Source organism: Trachypithecus francoisi, unplaced genomic scaffold (assembly GCF_009764315.1).
Source record: "Trachypithecus francoisi isolate TF-2019V2 unplaced genomic scaffold, Tfra_2.0 Lachesis_group15, whole genome shotgun sequence".
Taxonomy (NCBI): Eukaryota; Metazoa; Chordata; class Mammalia; order Primates; family Cercopithecidae; genus Trachypithecus; species Trachypithecus francoisi.
Genome location: NW_022681460.1, coordinates 69,290,695 through 69,315,101, shown reverse-complemented (window position 1 = coordinate 69,315,101; position 24,407 = coordinate 69,290,695). Strand labels below are relative to the sequence as shown.

The 24,407-nt window shown below is 39.3% G+C and overlaps 1 protein-coding gene across 1 annotated transcript; it reads left to right on the top strand.

Moving 5' to 3' along the window:
• The first annotated feature begins 405 nt into the window (after positions 1 to 405).
• On the top strand, positions 406 to 17,214 carry RAB32 (RAB32, member RAS oncogene family). Its single transcript, XM_033235140.1, has 3 exons — positions 406 to 905; positions 10,989 to 11,266; positions 15,902 to 17,214. The coding sequence occupies exons 1-3, from the start codon at positions 656 to 658 to the stop codon at positions 16,049 to 16,051; spliced, it is 678 nt and encodes a 225-aa protein (XP_033091031.1). The 5' UTR covers positions 406 to 655; the 3' UTR covers positions 16,052 to 17,214.
• The last annotated feature ends 7,193 nt before the right edge of the window (positions 17,215 to 24,407 follow it).

The following is a 24,407-nucleotide window of genomic DNA, read 5'->3' as shown; positions in this document are numbered from 1 at the left end:
AAAGTTAAAAACAGAACTACCAGGCCAGTGTTACCCGTCCTTTGTTAAGTTCAAAGTCACGGTGCCACTTCCTTTCCCATCTAAAGGGGACTGCTGGCGACCCAAGGCAAGGCCCGCAGGTGTGGCTCTCCCTGCGGGGACAGTAGGACAGGATGTGGATTTCCAGGCCAGCGGCTTCCAGGTTGGGCCCAGACCCCAGGCCGACCCAGGCCCCGGGCGGGCTCAGCGGCCTCGGCTCCTCCTCAGGGCCCCAGTGAACCTCCGACGCCCACGAAGGCTCCAGACTGGCTCCCTGGAGGCCCACCAGCGGGCGGCTGGGCCTCCCTCCGCGCCGCGACCGCCAGGAGGCGCCGCCGGGGAAAGGAAGTCCAGTTGGGCCTGGCCGGGCTTGGGGGGCGCAGGGAGTGGCGGGAGTCACCTCGCGCAGGGTCCTCCCCAGGCTGGCGCCAGGCCCTTCCCCCGTCCGGACCCGCCCAGGTCGCGAGCACTGGCAGGTTCCGGGTCCTGTGACCAGTCAGGCGGCGTCAGCGGGCGCGGCGGAGGGCGGGCCGGTCTCGGGGGAGTTTCCGCGGCCGCCGGGGGCGGGGCGGGAGAGCGCGAGGCCGGGCGGGGGGCCAGACTCGGAGCCCCGGCGCACAGGACAGCCGCAGCGCTCATGGCGGGCGGGGGAGCTGGGGACCCTGGCCTGGGGGCGGCTGCCGCCCCGGCGCCCGAGACCCGCGAGCACCTCTTCAAGGTGCTGGTGATCGGCGAGCTTGGAGTGGGCAAGACCAGCATCATCAAGCGCTACGTCCACCAGCTCTTCTCCCAGCACTACCGGGCCACCATCGGGGTGGACTTCGCCCTCAAGGTCCTCAACTGGGACAGCAAGACTCTGGTGCGCCTGCAGCTGTGGGACATCGCGGGTAAGCGCGGCTGCTAGTTTCCCACTCCAGAGCCCAGCCGGGCCGTCCGGCTCCTATCTGCCTCTTTACTTTTTCTTCTCTGCCTGAACTCGTCTGCCTGGGTACGTTTAGAAGAGAGAGGCCGAATCCAAGGGCGAGATGCGATGGACGCGGTTGGCTGGACTCGGTGGGGCCCGGAGGATGGGATGGGCAGTAGGAGCTGGAGCAGGTCCTGCACGCCAGAGGGAGGCGAGGAGGCCAGGGGGCCTTTTCCAGAAGTTTGAACTCTGAATAATGCAAGTGTATCATAGATACACCAGGACTAGTTGGGAAGGCTGCCTTGAAGCGGGCCGGCGCCTCTCAGCCTCAACTCAAATTCAGAGGGATTGGGTGACTTACCTGAAGCTGCACTCCTAGTTAGTGACACCACCAAGACCAAAAGTCAGGTTCCTTTCCAGATCATTTTCCACCACCCGCCTTGGCTCTGAGACTGGCCTTTGTGAGGAAAACTCCATTCCTCAAATACTTTGCTCTCATCGGAAGCCCAGGACAGACACTCCATGAAGATTTGGGAAACCTTTTCTGAAACTTTACACTCACCCCTTCCTCTTTTCCTTAAACCAACACCTAGTCCCATCCCTGGTGCCCTCGCCCCCCTCACTCAGTACACTGTTTCTCTGCCATTTGCTTTCACTTGTTCTGTTTGAGGGGGTACATTTCCCTCTGCTCTGATTTATGAATATTGGAACTTTGCCTGGTGTAGTGGTTGGGAGTGAGCGTTTTAAGATGATGTTAACTATTGGAAAGTTCATAGAAATGGTACCAAGCCAAGCGCCAGTGGCTCACGCCTGTAATCCCAGCACTTTGGAAGGCCTAGGCTGGAGGATCGCATGAGCACAGGAGTTCGAGACCAGCCTGGGCTGTTAGTGAGACCCTATCTCTACAAAATACATACCTACATACATACAAAAAATTAACCAGGCGTGGTCATGCGTGCCTGTAGTCCCAGCTACTCAGGAGCCTGAGGCAGGAGGATCACTTGAACCTAAGAGAGGTCAAGGCTTCGGTGAGCTGTGTTTTCGCCACTGTACCCCAGCCTGGTCAGCAGAGTGAGACCCTATCTCAGAAATAAATAAGTAAATAAAGTGCCAAAATTACTCTGTTCAATCATTATAGGTGTTAAGAAACTCAGTCTGCAATAGAGCATTAGAATGGGAGCTCCTTTAGGGTTAGAGGATGCCTGAGGCCACCCTTCATTCTACAGTCCATAGAAGCCCATAGAGGGTATAGCTACCTGGCTGATAGCAGAGTTGGGGGGTGCAGATCACAGGTCTGTCTGTCTGCCAGGTAGTGCTCTTGTCATTTATAGCTTGTTACTTAAGAAAAAGTATTAAATAATTGTAACCTATAACTCATTCATTTAAGAGCACATTTCTCTCCCTCAGATAGAATACATGTATGCATCTCAGTCCCTCAGAGAAAAGAAGTAATCAGCCAGGGACTCAGCTTTTTGTTGTTGTTTGTTACCAAAAGCCAAAAGTTCGTTTGAAAAGTCATCTTTGAAGCCAGAGACTTTTTCGAAACACTTCCTGCTGTTGCACAGAACCCTAATGAGCAGTATTTCTGCTTCTTGACAAAGTCATGGATTCTAAAGGTTGCCTTACCATGTGACGGTCATTCTCCAGGAATCTGCAGCATAGCTGAGGATTTTCACAAAGATGGTTTTAAAACTTTGCTTAGAAGGGTGATTGACCTTGCCTTACTCTTTATGTAAATTATGGCATTTTGTTATTAAATGATAATTGGGTCCTACTGCTAGTAAATTAGTATGAGTAACTAGATTTTTAAGAGTTTATAGTTAGACACTTGAGAAAGTAAAAGCAGGAGTAAGATATAAATTTTCTTTCTGGTGTCACCTCTTCTTTTTTTATTAATCACAGACCTCGAATGACAGGAAGGGATCATATCCAGTTTTTATCAGACTCTGATACGTCTGCCTAGATGGGATATCCTTGCACTTTTCACTAAATCCAAAGCTTGAGTTTCACCAGGAAGGAAAACAGAAGTTTAAGATCTCCAAAAGGGATTTCTGGATGTTAGATATTGTTTCAACAGGTATTGTAGTTCCATACAGCAAGTACAGACCAGCAATTTACAAAATTAGAGGTAAATTTATAGAAATTATTAGGCTCACATTATAAGTAAGATTTTCAGAGATAGAATTTTAATATAAGGAAAGTGAGGGAGAAAAATAGCTTAGTGAGAGACCAAAAAACAAACAAAAAAACTGTTTTAGAGACCAAAAAAAGCAAAACAAAAAAACCTTAGCCTAAAGTTTGGAGAACTATATTACTAACTGTTTGGTTTGAATATTTGAGCTACTAGTGAATCTCAGCTCATACCATTTGAATTAAGTAATGATGATGTCATGAAGGCAAAGTGAAGGCTGCTCCACAAACTTCCCCCATGGCTAAGCATACTTACCTTATGTAGTAACAAAGTTGGATCATATTTAATTCTCAAATAATAGAAATATTCTTTGATTGCCAAATAGTAGGCAGCGCCAGTTACTTGCCATAACTAAGTTAAGGTGTGGTGTTTTTACTAGTTATGTCTTTTTTTTTTTTTTTTTTTTGGTTGCTTTAGTGAGAGGGCAAGATAGTAAAGAAATGACAAATCTCTATCCTTGAAAGCTTTGGCAAGTACGATAGGTTGGAATTATCAAATGTTTTCTATACATGTAGCCAAGCAGATTCAGTTGAACTCTTCAAGTTAAGAACCATCGTGATCCTCGGATACATGAATCTGTTCTTACGGCATTGAAGGAATCTGGCTTTAAAATACAGATGCAGTTTAGTGCGGTTTTTGTGTAAGACCATTGCAGTCTCTTAACTCACACATGCTTTGGGACTGCTGCTCAAAACATAACTGAAATATACTGAAATCTTGAAGTCTTTGATAACACTTTACAGAGATCTTAATAAATGCACACTCAAGATATAGCAAGAGATGTCTCCGATCATCTTTTAATTCTCAGTATAGGTAAAGTAGTATTTGGTTTACTATTATATGGTTATTGCTTATTAATCACTATAGAATTTTTCAGGCAAATTGAATGACTGGTCTAGGTTAAATCTTAAAAGAACAAGTTTGTCCATTTAGATCTAGTATACTTTAGCCTTCATGTATTGACTGAGTGATTTGCTTTTTAGGATCAACATTTTTTAGTAAAAATCTGAATGAGTAACTCTCCTTTGGGACAAAGGACAAATTGGGAACAGTCTGCTCTGAAGTTCATATAAATGATATTTACCCAAGCATAAAATGCATGCTTGGAAGATATAAACTGTATAATCTATGCCTAAACTTATTTTCCATCGTTTTGATTCCCATCCAAAATAGAACGTGGATCCTGATTGCCTTGCTCTATCTTATACTTTGTCAGTTAGTATACCTAGTAATCTCCCTTTGTCTTTTTTTTCATAACTCTCCTATAATCCTTCATGAGCAAGAATCTGGAATATTACCTCTTGACACTTTCCTGATTTTAAAGGTAGTTTTCAGTCACATATACACATATTTCTAATTATAAAGAAGCCGTGCTTTGAGGAATTAGTCTGTGTAATTATTTGTAGTCTCCATCTTAAACACAGATACTGCAGTTAAGTTTCCAGTGTTTATTGGTGGCTGATTACATACCAAGTCATTTACAAGGCTTTTTAAAATCTTTGTTACATATGGGTAATCTGGCTCTTGTACAATCTTGCCATCCTCAGCCTTATTCAAGCTCAATTGTTGTGCTGAATTATAAGCAAAGCCAACTGGCCCATTTACATCTGTAAATCTTTCACTATTCCTGAGTCCTGAGACACCTTTGAGTGCCGCAGTCTGGGCTATCCATTCACAATTGTCCAGGCAGGCAGCTGGTCAGCATAATAACATATTTGTATTACTGCACATGGAAATTCCCCTGATAATGGCAGTCCTATTGCCCTTCTCTTTTGAATGTGTTACCATCCTTCATTGCCTCAATTAGCCCTCATAAGCTAAAAGATGCTCAGGTTATTAGTAGAGATAGTAGAGCACTGATAGGAAGTTCTACAACTTTCCTTTGCTCTCAGCCATTTGCCATTCTACCTTTTGAGTTAAATGAATTATAGGTTTTAGTGGTCCTGTAATCTAAACACAGAAAGGTATAGTAACTTGTATGGATACAGGTTTCATGACTCACATATGAAAGCAATACACTTTTAAAAGGATAGCAGAATTTTGGTTTATTGGTGTCAAAACAGCAGCACAAATACTTTTCAAAATTTCCAAATGTTCTGCTTATCATGAAATTAGTCATGTGTATGTTATCTTGACCTTCCAATTTTCTTAAGCTTTTGATATGAAATTTTCAGCGAGTCTCATTCTGTAATAAATGTACCCAGGATTTTGTTTTTAGTCAGATATGATGGGGACATCAGATCAGGAGATGGATTGCCATTGGAAGGATAGTTTTTTATAGTTCCCAAGAGTGGGGGCACATTATGCCACACCACATGAGGCCACAGGGAAAAGCAGCAGGGTTGGTCATGAGAAAGAAGGAGCAAGGAAAATGCATGGGCTGGAGCTTTTACTGTGGCTTTTGCAGGAAGGAACCAGTGAGGTAGGGTAGGCAAGCTGAACAAGTTGAGGATTGGCTAGTTTGAATAATTTTGGTGTACTCTGGGTGATAGGAGTGGTCTCTAGTTGTCCAGTATTTGGTCTGTGGGGTGATTTGGGACAGGGGATAGTGTCCCAGACTGCAGGATCCTGGTGCAAGGAGGCAGGTGGTATGGATTTAGGATTGATGGGCTGACTGATATGGTGTGCATGTCAGAGGTGTGCTCCAAGATAGTTCCTTTGCTGTCTCTAGAAATTAGCTAACTGTGGAAGGATCAGTCCCTCTCCAGGCCTGCAATGCCCCAAGTTGTCAAAACGTCATAAAGTATAGAAAAAACACCATTAATACATATTCCTAGGCACTTACTAAAGATTGAGAGATTAAAGTACTCTTCCAAAGAAGGAAAATTTGAAGGTCTCAGATTAAGTATTTCCTTAAAATAATGAGGATTTCACACTAAATCAACACTTAAGTAACAGAGAATGGGCCACGTCCACAAGTTTAAGTTGTCTTAGATTTGTAGAGATCTTCTCTTGGATGGTGAAAGAAGTGCATAGATATAAATTTGGGGAGACTTCTGGAGGGTGAGACAAAAGAGCAAGGTAAAGTTGTTTTAGAATTCTATTCAATTATATTTTCAAAAGTTTTTTGTGCTTTTTAATAGTTGAGTAGGCTACAAACATCTAGTCTTTTATTATTATTATTATTATTATTATTATTATTATTATTATTATACTTTAAGGGGAACATCACACACTGGGGCCTATCATGCGGAGGGGGAAGGGGGGAGGGATTGCATTGGGAGTTATACCTGATATAAATGATGAATTGATGGGTGCTGATGAGTTGATGGGTGCAGCACACCAACATGGCACAAGTATACATATGTAACAAACCTACATGTTATGCACATGTACCCTAGAACATCTAGTCTTTTCACTGTTTTTTCACTGACCTTGAGAAAGACTGACCAACGTGAAAATAAATGGATGATGGCAAGGGTTTAGTTTAAGGCTCCAACAAAGTCTTTCTAACTAACAGATGCCCATGTATTCTCCTCTTCCCCATGATTTTCACTCACTGTTATCCCGATATTTTTCTTAAGCATCATCTGCAGTGGTTTTCCTATTTTTTTCTTCATTCAGTTTTGTTACTCTTTTACTTTACAGATTTGTTTAATCTAGGTTTCAAAAGGTTACGGTAGATGAGCAAAAAAGATACTTTGTACATGTTTTAAGTTAGTTTTACAACTGGAGGAACTTAGCATATCTATGTGTTATAAATCTTTGAAGCAACATAGTTAAATATAAATATAGGTTACACCTACTTAGGTTTTTGGAGAGCAACCCTTAATTTTATGTTACAACTATTATTTTAAATTCATCTTATCTTTTCCCACTCCCTAATTAAACTTCATGTGTTTTGAAAATTTTTGTTTTTTAACTTGCTTTACCATTTCTGAAGCATTAATGGATTAATTAAGAATTTATTAAAAAGAGATTACAAATTCATTAAAATAGGAAGTATATTTTGCTATTATTTTAGAAAACAAACTGTTTCCCTACATACATGGTATTGGCCTTTTGATGCTGGGTTATTTACATTTTATTCCCATTGCTGTCTGGATTCAGTGATTATAGAATATATAGAAAATCAGTATAACATTCAAATTATAATACGGGAACCTAAAATATCAATGTTAGAGCCAGGAGGACTTAGTGATCCCTACAGATCCCTGAGACCAGTTGGCATAGTTAAGCCAAAAAAGTTTCTTGCCTGAGGTTGCTTGAATGTTGGGTGCTTGGCATTTTGAATCCCTGGCATAGTTGGAATTTTATCAAGTTTATTTTTCTCTGCAAACCATTTTTACAATTACAAGGTAGAGCACATAACAAGCTAATAGTTTAAAGCTTTCATGTGTTTAATTGGCACCATTTTTAAAAAGAATACTCAGGCTTTCATCATGCGGTAAACTTGTGGAGCACTCAATAATAGCTGACATTTATGCAGGGCTTACCTGGCATTTTACACTGTTTTGAACTTGAAGTATAACTTAACATGCATAGACCACCTCCACTTCAAGATATAGAATATTCTTAGCCTTCTAAAACAGAAATCAGCTACGTTTTCTATAAAGGGCCTGACAAATATTTTAGGTTTTGTAGGCCATTTCATGTATGTGGCCACTATTCAACTCTGCTATCGTAGGAAAAAAAAACAGACATTGATAACATGTAAACAAATAAGGGTAACTGAATTCCAGTAAAACCTTTTTTAGCTGGATTAGGTCATTGGCTGTAGTTCATCAAACTGCCCTGGAAGACTTAGGCAGGGACTAAGTTTAACCCTCTCAGTTACCCTCGAAGGGAGGTATTATTTTGTATACTTTTATGGAGGTATAATTGACATACAATAAGCAGTACAATTTGAAAAGTTTTTACATCACTATAGTCAATATTTCAAATATTTCCATCATCGCAAAAGTGTTTTTCTCTTGCCCCTTTGGAATATATACCCTGCCTTTCCCAAGGCAACCATTTATCTGCTTTCCCTTACTGTATTGTCATAGTTTGCACTTTTTACAATTTGATATGAATGAACTCATGTAATATTACCCACCTGCGCTCTGACCTGGCTTCTTTTACAAAGCATAATGATTTTGAGATACATTCATGTTTTTGCTTGTATCCATGGTTTTGTTCCTTTCCTTTCTATTGTTGAGCTGTATTTCGTTGTATAACTAGATGATAGTTTATCCATTAATCTGTTGATTGACATTTGATTTGGCATCTGTGAACATAATGAAAGTGACTTTGAGAGTTCAAGTTGTCCACATCCTGGTCAACACGTGGTGTATTCAGACTTCTTAATTTTAGCCATTCCTGTGGGAGTGAAGTGTCAAGTTGTGATTTAAATTTGCATTTCTCCAGTGACTAATGATGTTGAACATCTTTTCCTGTGCTTATTTTTTTTCCATCACATACATTTTCTGGCAAACTCTTCCAATCTTTTGCTTACATTATTAATTTTTTTCTTTTCTTCTTTGGGAGTCTTGAGAGTTTATATATTCTGGGTATAAGCCTTTTGTCAGATAAACAGTTTGCATTTTTTCTCCCAGCCATTGCCTTTTGTTTTCATTTACTTAACCAAGTAATTGACACTTTTGATTTGCCATATAGTGTGGTTGTTTAAAAAGTACACTCTGGGCCGGGCGCGGTGGCTCAAGCCTGTAATCCCAGCACTTTGGGAGGCCGAGACGGGCGGATCACGAGGTCAGGAGATCGAGACCATCCTGGCTAACATGGTGAAACCCCGTCTCTACTAAAAAATTACAAAAAAAAACTAGCCGGGCGAGGTGGTGGGCACCTGTAGTCCCAGCTACTCGGGAGGCTGAGGCAGGAGAATGGCGTAAACCCGGGAGGCGGAGCTTGCAGTGAGCTGAGATCCGGCCACTGCACTCCAGCGCGGGCGACAGAGTGAGACTCCGTCTCAAAAAAAAAAAAAAGTACACTCTGATGTCAGGACTGCCACCAAATTTTGAATCCTAATCTTGGGAACTAAAGAAAATTAATATTTTTAAGCTACAGAATCTTCTTCTAAATTACTTGTCATAAACATTTCTGATTTTCTTATGCTTTACCAGAAAGGTTATATGAGTAAATATTTAAATAAGACTCACTAGTAAAAGGAAATACTTGAAATTTAAAGATCATTTCCCTCCCTCCCCCCAAAAAATAGTCACTAAAGTTTAACAGCTCTTTGTTAACTTCTAGGTTTCTGACTGCTCTTTTACTAGTTTGACACCCCACTCTCTTTTCTAAGTTAAAGATATAGCCCAAAGGAATACTTTATTACCATGTAATTATCTTGAAATCTTACTTTTTCAATTTCCTAATTTAAGACTATCTTATCTTGTTGCTTAGTCCTTTCATATTCAATACTTAAAATATATGAAAATGGAAGTGGTTGGTAATGTGTGCACTGCATTTGAAATTGGAATCTGAATCATTTCAATGCATATGTAGTATTTCTGCAGAATAGTGATTTTGAACAGTTGGCATATCATCTAAGTTTTTATAAATGTCAGCTTTATAAGCCAATGAACTATATAGTTGGTCAGATTTACATTACAATAATATATGAACATAATAGTAGGGTTTTTTATGTGACCATTTGTTACAGTAAAATTTAGACCTTTGGACTATTACAATACAGCTTCAGTTAAACCATATGAGGAGTCATCACAAAACAAACCTTAACTTTATCCATTCACATTTGACCATTGTTTTATTCTTCCATTATTCCCTAAAACAATATATAAAATTATATTGCATTGTAGGGTTTGGAGAAGGAAGAATTTTATATTTTGGGGTATCTTTGCATCTGTGCAGATGAAATGTATCAATAAAATGTAGATAAAGCCGGTTGCTCATGTGTTTCAAGAGGAAAGTGTCTTTATCATAGAACAGAGTGATACATCTCCGATGTGCATTGATTGCCAATCATTTTTCCTTCACACTGTAGTCAGTAACTAAGTCAAGGCAACTGCAAGATAGTTCAGAAAGGCTAGCATCCCACTTCTATAGGTGTGGGTGAGTCAGAAGACCTGGATTCTAGTCCTGTCTTCTTTAGTCAGTGACACTGTAATCCTGGCCAAGCATCCCTTTGCCTGTTGTTACATCTGTCAGATGAAAAGAAGGATCTTTCCTATGCCAAAGATTAATACAACAGCAGCTAGTAAGAGAACGCTTTGCAAAGTCCTATATAACGTACAAAGCAGATTTTTCCCAAAGTGTTTGACATGTTAAATTATTTTAAAAGTACAATGATATTTGAAGAACCCTGGAATTGATTCTTCTTGTAACAACACAACCAGTTGTGCTTTTTGTTCTGAAATAGATTTTCATGTGTCTGCTACTTACAGGGGTGAAATCTTGCATATTGCATCAGAAGTGGGTATGGGCTAGAGATATGAAGGAGAGATGAGCTGAGAACATGAGCTACTTTATCTCATGTCGAGCCTTAATCTATTGGACTAGCATGTTACCCACTGCACTTATCTCCTTCCTACAGGCTTCATTTCTTCTATTCTTGTCTCTTCTTCCTCTACTTTCAGCTTTGTGCTTTCCTTTAGTGCTTCTCTTCTCTTAAACTAAGGGGAGAGGAGTTGGAATAAATGACAGACCTTGTATCTTTAAATATTATCATATTGGTTTTATGGAGAATATGTTGTACAGAACATAAAACTAATTCATTATGTACTTAAACCAAATTATCAGACACATCTGCTGTATGGGTCATCATCTGTATGGATAGCCTTAATCACACCAGGTTATGCTGCTATGGAATGGAAGATATTTGTTCATAGTATTGCTGTTGGGGTAAAAGAAGTTATACTTAAATGTAAACTCTGTCTGAATTACAAGTTTTTATTTTTTTCCTATATTTATGTCTAGGGCAGGAGCGATTTGGCAACATGACCCGAGTATATTACAAGGAAGCTGTTGGTGCTTTTGTAGTCTTTGATATATCAAGAAGTTCTACATTTGAGGCAGTCTTAAAATGGAAAAGTGATCTGGATAGTAAAGTTCATCTTCCAAATGGCAGCCCTATCCCTGCCGTCCTCTTGGCTAACAAATGTGACCAGAACAAGGACAGTAGCCAGAGTCCTTCCCAGATGGACCAGTTCTGCAAAGAACATGGCTTCGCCGGGTGGTTTGAAACCTCTGCAAAGGTGAGATCTGCTTTGCTTATGCATCTTTTGCTTTCTGGCTCATAAATCTGAGCTGTAACTCTAACGTATTTAGATGTATTTATGTGAGTGGTGTTTGAAAGTCTGGAAAATGAGAAGTGTAGCATGGATGTGTTATAGCTTCTTTCAATCCACAACAGTACTGCTTTCCAAACTGACTAATGGCTAATAGAAGGGCAGATTTTCCATAAAAACAAAAAGAGTTATTTAGAGCAAAAAGCAAATGACATTTTCTGTGAGTTTGAGTTTTTAACTGAGGTACTTCTCATGCAACTGGAGTGGATGGGGGTATTGTCAAGCACAAGAATTTTTGATTTTTGCAAAAGGCTAAATGAATAGGAAGATGCCTCTGGTGAAAATGTGTGTCACATGCAGGACCATGTGAAAAGATCAGAGAGGAGATTTATTCAGATGATGTTTGAAGAGTTTTAGGTTAACTGTGTATGAAAGATTTGAAACAGTCGGAAAGTATCAACATTTGTGGTATGCTTCATAAATAGTAGAGTGAGAATTTTTTCTTTTGTCTATTATGGAAAGCTGAATAAAATATTTTCTGAAGGAAGAAATAAAACAGTAAGTTGGCTTTCAAAAATTTTAACAGTCTAGTGACCGGGCATGGTGGCTCATGCCTGTTTCCTAGCACTCTGGGAGGCCGAGGCAGGCGGATCGGGCAGATCACTCGAACTGGGAGTTCAAGACCAGCCTGGGCAACATGGCAAAACCCTGTCTCTACCAAAAAATACAAAAAGTAGCTGAGCATGGTGGTGCATGCCTGTGGTCATAGCTTCTCGGGAGGCTGAGGCGGGATGATCACTTGAGTCTGAGAGGCAGAGTTTGCAGTGAACCGAGATCACACCACTGCATTCCAGCCTGGGTGACAAAGTGACACCCAATCTCAAAAAAAAAAAAAAAATTCTTAACAGTCTGGATATAGAAAAAAGGTGAAAATAATACATATATGAAATGTTTGGAGGGGAGTTGCGTGCATTGGAAGTTTCACATAAGGGGGTTAGTGACGGTCCGATTTATGTAAGAATGATGAAATGTTTGAAAAATTCTGTGATGACAGATAAACATTATACCATAAATTTGTTGAAATCTTAACACAGTTTAGCTTTTAGTTTATGTTCTGTGGATTTCGTGTATGTGTTTATGTGTGTTTTTATATACGTTTGTACGTATGTATGTATCATTGTTCCTCCAAATCACCCACCTCATTCTGGGTATTTATTATCAGATTAGGTTTAGCTCTACTAGAAACTTACCCTTAGAGTGAAAAAACTACTTGATGCCCATCATGATCTGTGGGATAAAAGCAAAGCAATGAGAGACTGCGCAAGAGAGAGACTGCTCCAAAAATATTGAGCAATGATGGAGTCACTGGCAAAAAAAAAAAAAAAAACTGTCTACTGGAGGCAGAAATGTATACTCCTAAGCTAGAGGCTAATTGTTTGAATAAATATAGCATCTTAAAATTTCCTTTTATAAATAAAACAGTGATAGAAGAAAAATGAAACCCAGGGGTGCTATGTGAACACTTAACCTGACATGAAGAAGAAAATCACAGAAAGAAAGCCTTGTTATAGAGAAGGTACCTCAGCCTCCCAAGAAGCTAGGACCACAGGCATGTGCCACCATGCCCAGCTACTTTTTGTATTTTTGGTAGAGACAGAGTTTTGCCATGTTGCCCGGCTGGACTCGAACTACTGAGCTGGAGCAATCTGCCCACCTCAGCCCCGCAAAGCGCTAGGATTACAGATATGTTCTTCTGGGCACTCATGCCCTCTGTCTGCTCTGTATGCCTATTGGGTGATTTGCTCTGCTTCCCAGCTTTGCTGTAAAAAGACTGAAAAAAAAAAAAAAAAAAAGCAGTAAATGTAACTGCGTATGCGAGTGTGCATTTTGGTAGCGGGGTTTTATAAATTATAGACAAAATTTTCCTTTAGGCTTTATTTAATCTTTCGGGTAATAAATCCAGATTTGCCCCCAGATGTAAGACGCCATGTGACTAGTAGCTTGTGACTGTATAAGTCATCGGTTTCATTTTATTTATGGATAGGATTACACACAGAGGTGAAAGGTGAAGCACTGTTTAAAAGTTTCAAATTTGCTCTGTGTTTCCCTACAAATATAGTAGAAGCGGCTTCTGTAGAATTTCTTTAGCAGTAAACCAGGGGTGTTCCAAGAGAATAACAGTAATAAAAAAATTTAGGTTAAAAATCTTAGATTTAAGGCTTATAGTACTGCCTAAATGTCACTAGTAGGTACACTTCTGAGCTGGCCAGCAGCTGACTTCAGATCTGACTTTTGCTTGAATTGCAGTCATCTGAATTTCACTAGGAACACAGGCAAAAGATAACTTTTGCAAATACATTTCATCATTTCACCTTTATGGCAAATAATGGATTTCTAATATAAAACTTTTATAATGTTAACATATGGGAATTACGTTAACGTGACTACACTGACATTGGAATTTTAACCAGTTGCTTCCACATACAGTTAGAGAATTTTATAATTATTTGCTATAATGGGGATAGCTGAGACTGAATGTCACTTAGACATTCAAAAGATCAATACTTGAATTAAAGTTAACACTTATCTTGGGGGTGGAGGCAAAAAATAACTAAAAAGCTGGTTTCAGTGCTGTGAAAGGTGCCTGTACGTAGCACAGCTCTTTTAGGTTCCTTGTTGTCTGATAAAGGCTTTACAAATAAGGGAAAAGGCTGCAGTGAACCTTGTAGCATTGGGTTGGATTAGACATTAATATGAGCTTCAGGTTTCATATGTGTATGTGTGTGTGTGTGTGTGTGTGTGTGTGTAAGAGTATCTGCATATATATGTGAGTGTGTGTAGGTGTATGTATGTACACACACATATGTGTAAACAGATGAAGTTGATATAGATGCATGTGTGTACCATACTAGCCATACCTGCTGAGAGGGCTTAAAAGCAATGACACCACGGAACCAATTAACTTACTGCGTGCTCAAAATTCAGTTTTTAAATATCATTCTCCAGTAAAAAGAATGGGAATCCCTGGAGTAATGCCTGATTTCAGGGCGGGTGGGACAAGGAAAGTAAAGATGTGCCTGTGATATTTTGTTGTGCGAGAAACTAAGGAAGTGCTCACGAAATGATGGAGACATGTCACAAAGATACAGGATACTGCCATACAAGCTCCAAACATGTAAGACAATTTGAGCAACAAAGTAAATAATTTCTGTAATTGGTTCAACTTACAGAGTAAACTAATAATCCATGATAGAAATGAACAAATGAATAAATAAATGAGGGAGAAGGGAACCTCTTTTTAACAGAATTCCAGCTAATAAATGTAGAAGGAATGGCAGAAATAAAAAGTCACCATTAAACACCACAGTGATGACTGTTGTAGGGAGGAATTAATTGATGCTAACATTAGTGGGGGAAAGTGTGGTGAGAAACAGGATGTTGACATATTTGCACTAAGTACAAAGGGAAAAATAATAACTTTTCTGTGGAGAAACCTGGCAAAAACAACTTTAAGCAGTGTGCTTCCTGATAAACTGTGCAGGGTACATCACTTGTGTTTTATTTCTGCCAAAAATATATAAGTTGAATTTAATGATAAGGAAACATCAAACATCGCAGACGGAGGTATATTCACCAGTCAGTGCTCTCTGAGAGTGTCAACGTCATGAAAAGCAAGGAGACTGAGGAACTGTTCCAGAGTAAAAGAGACCCCGGGGCGACAACAGTGAAGTACAGCCTGTGATCCTGCATCTGAAATAGGGCATTGAAATAATTGACACAATTTGAGTAAGCTTGTTAGACTAACACTGATACTACACTATTGTATAATTTTCTGATTTTGATAGTTGTATTCTGGTTATCTAAGATGTTAACATTTGAGAAATATGTGTGAATGGTAGGAATGTTCACTATTTTTGCAATGTTTTTGTAAATCGAAAATTATTTAAAAACGAACAGTTAAATATTTTTAAAAATAAGCACAGTTTTTGCAATGTGTTACTTACCGTGTGTTTAATGATAAGTTATAATTCAGTCACACAAATGCTGTGACAGCTAATAATAATTCCTTAGGGTGTCCTTAGCGGACGTTGCACTGACAACATTGTTTCAGGCTAATTTATACATGACAACTAAAAGGAATAATTTATACTTAGAGATGGAGAAGTGACATGATACATTTATCATATTTTAATGTGGTTTGAGCCCTTTCAATTTTTTTTCACAGTGTATCCTGACTGCTTGAATTAGATATTCAAGGGCCGGAAGTTTTTTTATTTGGAATGGCTTCATTATATGAATTGCAGCCCAGAGCAAAGATTCATTTTCAACTATCGAGATAGCTCATTGAACCTCAGTGGCAAAGGTTTAAGATAGGAACATCAAAAAAGGTGTCCTTCATAAAAATACGGGAATTCTTTCCATCACCACATTATTCTTTAACATTCAGCTCTAAGTGGGCACACACTTTAGTATTAGAGGAAAGTAGCTGTGCACTTTCAATGCCACCTCTAACAAATTTTTCTGGTCCCATTCATACTGTTAATGCCTTACTCTAAGAATTAATCCTAAAATTTAATCCCGTTCTTCCTTTCTGCATTACAGGATAACATAAACATAGAGGAAGCTGCCCGGTTCCTAGTGGAGAAGATTCTTGCAAACCACCAAAGCTTTCCTAATGAAGAAAACGATGTGGGCAAAATTAAGCTAGATCAAGAGACCTTGAGAGCAGAGAGCAAATCCCAGTGTTGTTGATAGGGCTTCTGCTTCTCTTGTGTGTGCCTCTGCTCTGAAGAAGTTCCTGAGAATGGGGTATGGATGTCATGTTAGCTGTGAGTCTTCCCACACGTGGCACTTCAAAAGGCAGCACCACTGGGTGCCTGCACTTATTTGAAAATGGAACTTTGGGAGAAGTATCCCTGCCAACGGCTCTGTAACTTAACAGATGACAATTAGGCTTTTGTCATTGTCGCCATCATATGGAAGATAATGTTTACATCCTTTTAAACATCTTTTTATATGACAGTTCCTTAGGATTTGGTAAGCCTTCCAAGTTGTAGCTTTTAATGTAAGTGCTGGGGTGGTAAGAAAATGTTACCTCCAGTCTTAGGGTCATTTTGAGTCTATATTTTTGCCATCTTATTGCATCCTCACTTTTGGGGGGGGTGGTTAGATTCTATTAGCCACAAAGGCTTGAGGTTTCTCTTTAGCAATTTCCTATTCAAAACTTTGGAAAGGCCAGGTATGGTGGCTCATGCCTATAATCCCAGCACTTTAAGAAGGTGAGGCAGGAAGATCACTTGAGCCCAGGAGTTTGAGGTCACAGTGAGCTATGATTGTACCATGGCACTCCAGCTTGAGCAACAGAGTGAGAACCTCTTTCTTAAAACAAGACAAACCTTTTGAAACTTTGTGTAAAATTATTTTCCTTACATATAATTTAACCATTCATAGCTGGTGTGGCATGTGGTCACTCTTCTTACATACATTAAAATGACCTTCTTAATGACTGAAAAAGTACTCACAGCACATCTGTATTATGGATGTTTCCTTCTGGATATGGTTACTACCCCTTGGAAACTATATAAATGAGCATTTCTTCTTTTCTCTCCCTAGTCCTTTCTCTCTTCTCTTTTTCCTGTGTGTTTATGTTCATAACTGAAGGCCTATGTGATATGATGATTGCAATTCTTTCTCAAGTTTGTGATAGCAATAGTCAAGGACAGAATGTATTTCAAAGCATATACAATTAAATCTGAGCTTCTATAGTATGAATTGTGAAAGACACTAGGTCGTGTATGGTTTTGTATAAGGGTTGGGACATTTAAAGTATAATATCTAAGAAACTTAAGGCAGACTCCCAATATTTGCATTACCATTTAAGCTAATTAAGGAAAATAATAAATATTTTGACTGAAGTCTTACTTTTGAATTACTATAGTTCTATAATAGAAAGGTAATATGGGATGTACTTTTCTGCCTTAGAAAACTTTGTTCACTTTTGCCTTTTATTTTTAAGGGACTTACTTCTATCATGTCCAACTTACTGATTTAAGAAAGGTCCAAACTTACTTCTTTCAAAGAAAATGTTAAGAGTTTTGTGGCACAATCCAAAGCTAATGCAAAATGAGACCTTGACCAAATTTGTTTTATACACTAAGTGAACTTGGATGGGAAAGACTCATTAATTTATTGCGAACGAAACAAAACAAAGGCCTAGGCTTGGCAAGATCTAATCCCAACACTTTGGGAGGTCAAAGAGGGAGAATCTCTTGAGCCCAGGAGTTCAAGACCAGCCCTAGCAACATAGAGAGACCTTGTCTCTCCAAAAATCAAAAACAAAAACAAAACACCAAAAAACACAGCAAGAAGTGCATTTGCTTTGACAGCTATGTTCTGGGAATAAATAGTAGTTGTCATGAACCATAAAATGTAGCTCTCTTTTCATTAAACCTAACTTTTGTCTAGAAATCACATATATGTTTATATACTATATATTTAAGTAAGAAAAAAACCCTTTTGACCTCTTTGGATATGTATTCTACATATCTGCATAGCACCAGATTTTCTGAAGTGAAAAAGTAAAAGACCCTGATTTAAGTAATATACATCATTTAATGACTTATAACACCTGTTTTTTTTTTATGTTGAATTAAATCTATCTTTCTAAAACATGTTTCATACTCCTTTTTTTCTACTCTAGGTACAACTTTTCAACCTTTTTTATATTTCAAAGTCCAACAGTATTAAGTATGAAATGGTGCTTAACCTCAAATGTTAGAAATATAAAGCTTATGCTAAGTAGTTTCTGAAAAAGATTGCAGTCTGCTTGGAATTTTCTTTTTTATATATTAATTTTCATTTTTACAAGAAATCCATTGTGCTTAAATTCCCCTAACAGTACATTCAAAATCAGGAGTATTACACTCTCATTGCCCATCTTTACAATTGTTAATAACTTCTCAGGGTAATTTTAACATTGGTAATACCTTAAGTAAATTCTTTTTTGTGAACACTTAGGATTCTTTTTTGTGTAAGATAGTTTATTGTATATTTACCATTTCCTACAGTTTAGAAATAAAACTGAGTAACTATTTCACATTACTTTTAAAGGCTTGCCAGTATTTGTTTTTATAACTTAAACATAAAATTTGAATTTAGGGTGAGCTGCATAAATAGCCAAAAGAAAGAATACTCTGACTTACTTTGAAAAATCAATTGCATACACGTGTGTATATATACATACACACACACAGATATACATAAAAACACACACAGTGGATGAGACACGGGCAAGAAGTACAGAATACCTCATTAAAGGGATTTTTTTTGCATGTGCCTCAGCTATCAAAAATGTACCAATATTCTAATCACGTAATTTATATATGTACATATAAATTGAGTTACATTATATTTCATATGTGTATATGTATACATATATGTATACTTATGTGTCCGGAATTGGTGAGTTCTTGGTCTCACTGACTTCAAGAATGAAGCCACAGACCCTGGTGGTGAGTGTTACAGCTCTTAAAGGCAGTGGGTCTGAAGTTGTTCCTTCTTCCCCTGTGGGTTCGTGGTCTCGCTGGCTTCAGGAGTGAAGCTGCAGACCTGCGGGGTGAGTGTTACAGCTCATAACCGCAGCGTGGACCCAAAGAGTGAAGAGCAGCAAGATTTATTGCAAAGAGCAAAACAACTAAGCTTCCACAGTGTCAAAGTGGACCCCAGGCGGTTGCTGCTGGCTGGCTGGGCAGCCTGCTTTTATTCCCTTATCTGGCCCCACCCACATCCTGCTGATTGGTCCATTTTACAGAGAGCTGATTGGTCCGTTTTGACAGAGTGTGGATTGGTACCTTTAGAATCCTTGAGCTAGACACAGTCACAGAGTGTTAGCTAGATACAGAGTTAGCTAGATACAGAGTACCAATTGGTACATTTACAAACCTTGAGCTAGATACAGAGTACTGATTAGTATGTTTACAAACCTTGAGCTAGACACAGAGTACTGATTGGTGTATTTACAAACCTTCAGCTAGACACAGAGTGCTTATTGGTGCATTTACAATCCTTGAGCTAGACACAGAGTCACAGAGTGCTAGTCTTCCAAGTCTCCACTAGGTTAGCTAGATACAGAGTACCAATTGGTGTATTCACAAACCATGAGCTAGACACAGTGCTGATTGGTGCATTTACAATCCTTGAGCTATATCTCTGTTGTGGTACCAGTACCATGCTGTTTTGGTTACTGTAGCCTTGTAGTATAGTTTGAAGTCAGGTAGCGTGACGCCTCCAGCTTTGTCCTTTTGACTTAGGATTGTCTTGGCAATGCAGGCTCTTTTTTGGTTCCATATGAACTTTAAAGCCGTTTTTTCCAATTCTGTGAAGAAACTCATTGGTAGCTTGATGGGGATGGCATTGAATCTATAAATAACCTTGGGCAGTATGGCCATTTTCACGATATTGATTCTTCCTATCCATGAGCATGGTATGTTCTTCCATTTGTTTGTGTCCTCTTTGATTTCACTGAGCAGTGGTTTGTAGTTCTCCTTGAAGAGGTCCTTTACATCCCTTCTAAGCTGGATTCCTAGGTATTTTATTCTCTTTGAAGCAATTGTGAATGGAAGTTCATTCCTGATTTGGCTCTCTGCTTGTCTGTTACTGGTGTATAAGAATGCTTGTGATTTTTGCACATTAATTTTGTATCCTGAGACTTTGCTGAAGTTGCTTATCAGCTTAAGGAGATTTTGGGCTGAGACAATGGGGTTTTCTAAATATACAATCATGTCATCTGCAAACAGGGACAATTTGACTTCTTCTTTTCCTAACTGGATACCCTTGATTTCTTTCTCTTGCCTGATTGCCCTAGCCAGAACTTCCAACACGATGTTGAATAGGAGTGGTGAGAGAGGGCATCCCTGTCTTGTGCCAGTTTTCAAAGGGAATTTTTCCAGTTTTTGCCCATTCAGTATGATATTAGCGGTGGGTTTGTCATAAATAGCTCTTATTATTTTGAGGTACGTTCCATCAATACCGAATTTATTGAGCGTTTTTAGCATAAAGGGCTGTTGAATTTTGTCAAAAGCCTTTTCTGCATCTATTGAGATAATCATGTGGTTCTTGTCTTTGGTTCTGTTTATATGCTGGATTACGTTTATTGATTTGCGAATGTTGAACCAGCCTTGCATCCCAGGGATGAAGCCCACTTGATCATGGTGGATAAGATTTTTGATGTGCTGCTGAATCCGGTTTGCCAGTATTTTATTGAGAATTTTTGCATCGATGTTCATCAGGGATATTGGTCTAAAATTCTCTTTTTTTGTTGTGTCTCTGCCAGGCTTTGGTATCAGGATGATGTTGGCCTCATAAAAAGAGTTGGGGAGGATTCCCTCTTTTTCTATTGATTGAAATAGTTTCAGAAGGAATGGTACCAGCTCCTCCTTGTACCTCTGGTAGAATTCAGCTGTGAATCCATCTGGTCCTGGACTTTTTTACACCATGGAATACTATGCAGCCATAAAAAAGGATGAGTTTGCGTCCTTTGTAGGGACATGGATGCAGCTGGAATCCATCATTCTTAGCAAACTATCACAAGAAGAGAAAACCAAACACCGCATGTTCTCACTCATAGGTGGGAACTGAACAATGAGATCACTTGGACTCGGGAAGGGGAACATCACACACTGGGGCCTATCATGGGGAGGGGGGAGGAGGGAGGGATTGCATTGGGGAGTTATACATGATATAAACGTCATGCACATGTACCCTAGAACTTAAAGTATAATAAAAAAAAAAAAAAAAAAAAAAAAAAACAATCCTTGAGCTAGACAGAGTCACAAAGTGCTAGTCCTCCAAGTCTCCACTAGGTTAGCTAGATACAGAGTGCTGATTGGTGCACATACGATCCTCCAGCTAGATATAAAAGTTCTCCAAGTTCCCATCCAGTTCAGGAGCCCAGCTGGCTTCACCTAGTGGATCCTGCACCAGGGCTACAGGCGGAGCTGCCTGCCAGTCCCTAGCGTCGCCTGCACTCTTCAGCCCTTTGGCTGTAGATAGGACCGGGCGCCACGGAGCAGGGGGCAGCCGTGGTCGGGGAGGCTCAGGCCGTGCGGGAGCCCACTGCAGGGGGGGAGCTCAGACATGGTGGGCTGCAGGTCCCAAGCCCTGCCCCATGGGGAAGCAGCTAAACCTGGCGACAATTTGAGCACAGCGCTGGCCGGGCACTGCTGGGGGACCCAGCGCAACCTCCACAGCTGCTGGCCCCAGTGGTAAGCCCCTCACTGCCCTGGGACGGCGGCGCCAGCTGGCTGCTCCCTGTGCGGGGCCTGTGGCACCCGCGCCCGCGCCCGCTGGAACTCACTCTGGCCCGGGAGCCTGGCGCGCAGCCCTGGTTCCTGCCCAGGCAGCCCTGGTTCCCGACCGCACCTCTCCCTCCACACCTCAGGCAAGCAGAGGGAGGAGGCTCCGGCCTCAGCCAGCCCAGAGAGGGGCTCCCACGGTGCAGTGGCGGGCTGAAGGGCTCCTCAAGCACCGCCAGAGTGGACGCAGAGGCCGGAGGCTGAGGAGGCGCTGAGAAGAGGTGCGGAGAGCAAGGGCTGCCAGCACACTGTTGCCGCTCACTTATACATATGTACATATAAATATGTATATATATGTATATACAATACATATATAAATAGAAGTGTATATATAAATGTGTGTATATACATAAATTTATATGTATAAATATGTACATATACATATGTGTAATGTGTACATATACCTGTGTAATATGTGTATACACATATATGTGACACATATGTGTGTATACACGTATATGCATTTTTATGTGTGTATGTATACATACTATATATACATACATAAAATACATATGTACATATATGTATATTTATAAAGTACATATATATGCATAGGTATGTAACTCAATAAGGTTTCTAAAAGTGATTGTTATCATGAGCTGTGACTTTTCAAAATGTTGTTTGGTTTCCTAAAATATGTACATAAAAGCATCCAATTTGCTAACTGAAAAATTCTGAGCCTTACTTCAGACTTACTTAGTTGTGTAGGGATGAGACTCAGAAATCTGCTTTTACAAAAATCTGATGTTCATTTTGGAAAACCTCCTAAATACCAGTAGTTACAGTGTTATTCAGTTTGAAATCTATCGTATTATTCAAAACTTGAACACTCTTAAATTATAGCACTTTTAATCCCATTTGTAAATCATTGTTATTAAAAAGACTGAATATCTGGAGCTTGTAGTGAGCTGAGACCACGCCTCTGCACTCCAGTCTGGGCGACAGTGCAAGACTTGATCTTAAAAAAAAAGAAAAAAAGCCTGAATATCTTAAACCATGGACAGACAGTATAAATTTGCTTCAATCCACTGAAGAAAACAGAAGCTAAAGGGTTCTGATAGGCTGGACTAATCTACAAATATTGTTGCTAAAGCTGGCTAGCCATTTGGAATAAAAAAATCACATTTCTATCTCACTGCTTCCCAAAATGGTAAAATATGGAAAATAGCATAAATGTAAAAACAAGAAATAAAGCTACAAAAAAATTAGCATAGATGGGAAAAAAATTGATATTGGGCTAAGAAAATCCTAAATTATCACATGCTGGAAGCAAGGCGGAAAAGATAGATATGTTTGATTACAACAAAATATCTGGTATAGCAAGATGATATAAACAAAATTATAACAAGCAACAGACAAAATATTTGTAACCTACTTAATTTTGTGAGGGCTAAGAAGGGGTGTTAGGAAAACAGAGATAAAACATGTAAAACAAGTATTTTATAGAAGAGGCAAGTCTTAGGAAACGTTTTAAGAACTCAATAAAGTAAGGTGTTATTAGATTCACAAAGAATGTATAAGGTTGATTATATCTCTGATATTCGTGAACATATATAGAAAAATAGGTATTCATAATCTACCATTAGACTAAATTTATTTTAATAACTTCTACCAAGATTCCCTGCAAAATTAGTATTCGGTTTTCACTCTTAGTGCATGTCTTGCCAAGAAGAGGAACTGTTACTATGGGGAAATAGAATTTAAAATAAAATCCCTTCCAATACATAAAACTTCTTCACAAAGACAGAATAGAAAGGAAGTGTTTTTATTATTGAATAAGTACTAAACCAGAACGTGATATGCACTACAGGGAATACTGTTAAGACACTGCAAAGATGGAAATCTTACCCTTTTAATGACACACAGATTCAATACATTACATACATGTTGTCAAGCTAATCTAGTGCTTAATCAAATAACAGTCATTTTGTATAGAGTTCATTTTAAATTCACTTGGTAATTGAGATGACGATCTGTGTTAGCCAATTGGCTTTATCTAAAGGAAAACTCAACTTCTTATATCTTTATGCCAGGTATTAGATTTGCAGCTTGGTGCCAGGTGCCCAGCAAAGTTAGGCTCCTAACCTCCTACAGAAACTGGGAGATAGGATCACTGTCTTCCTACATTTCAAAGAGATGATACTCCCAGATTCCAGAGAAAGCTAGAGAGAGGGTAATTTAGTTTTTTTAAAGATGTGCATGCATTTCAAAGAGACAAAGAACTTGAAAGGTTCTAATGTAGATATTCTCAGAAAAGGGTGAGTGAGGGTTGGGATAGGCAGCTGAGAGAATCTCTTCTCTTATTGTCACCAGAGAGAATTAAGCCTCTTATTTTTTATATGTATTTGCCCTTACTGTCAACCCTACATACATGTCTGTGTGTACAAGAAAGAGGATAGAGAAGTCTGTTCACTGCAGCATGGCTTGTATATGCCTCATGCAAAACTAAAACTTAGAAAGAACTAAATGCTCATGTATAGGGGAGAAATCAAGTGAGCAATTACATATCCATACTAGGAGATACTATGCAGCAGTATAATAACATTTATATAAAAACTTGTATAAGAATTTAAAGGCTTTATAAGCCATTTGGAAAGATACATACCAAATTTCCGATGGCAATTGTAGAGGACTGGAATTGGGAATGTTGGTCAAAGCCAACTTTAGCTTTTTAGATAAAGTTTACATATTATGGCAATGTATTATAGTTGACAATTCATTTTACACTGGTCACCGTGTTTGCTACACTGTACTGA

Excerpts from the sequence above, each read along its gene's own strand:
- RAB32 (XM_033235140.1), top strand. The coding sequence starts at position 656 with ATGGCGGGCGGGGGAGCTGGGGACCCTGGCCTGGGGGCGGCTGCCGCC. Across the intron at positions 906-10,988 it reads GCAGCTGTGGGACATCGCGG|GGCAGGAGCGATTTGGCAAC; the intron begins GTAAGCGCGGCT and ends ATTTATGTCTAG. Across the intron at positions 11,267-15,901 it reads GGTTTGAAACCTCTGCAAAG|GATAACATAAACATAGAGGA; the intron begins GTGAGATCTGCT and ends TCTGCATTACAG.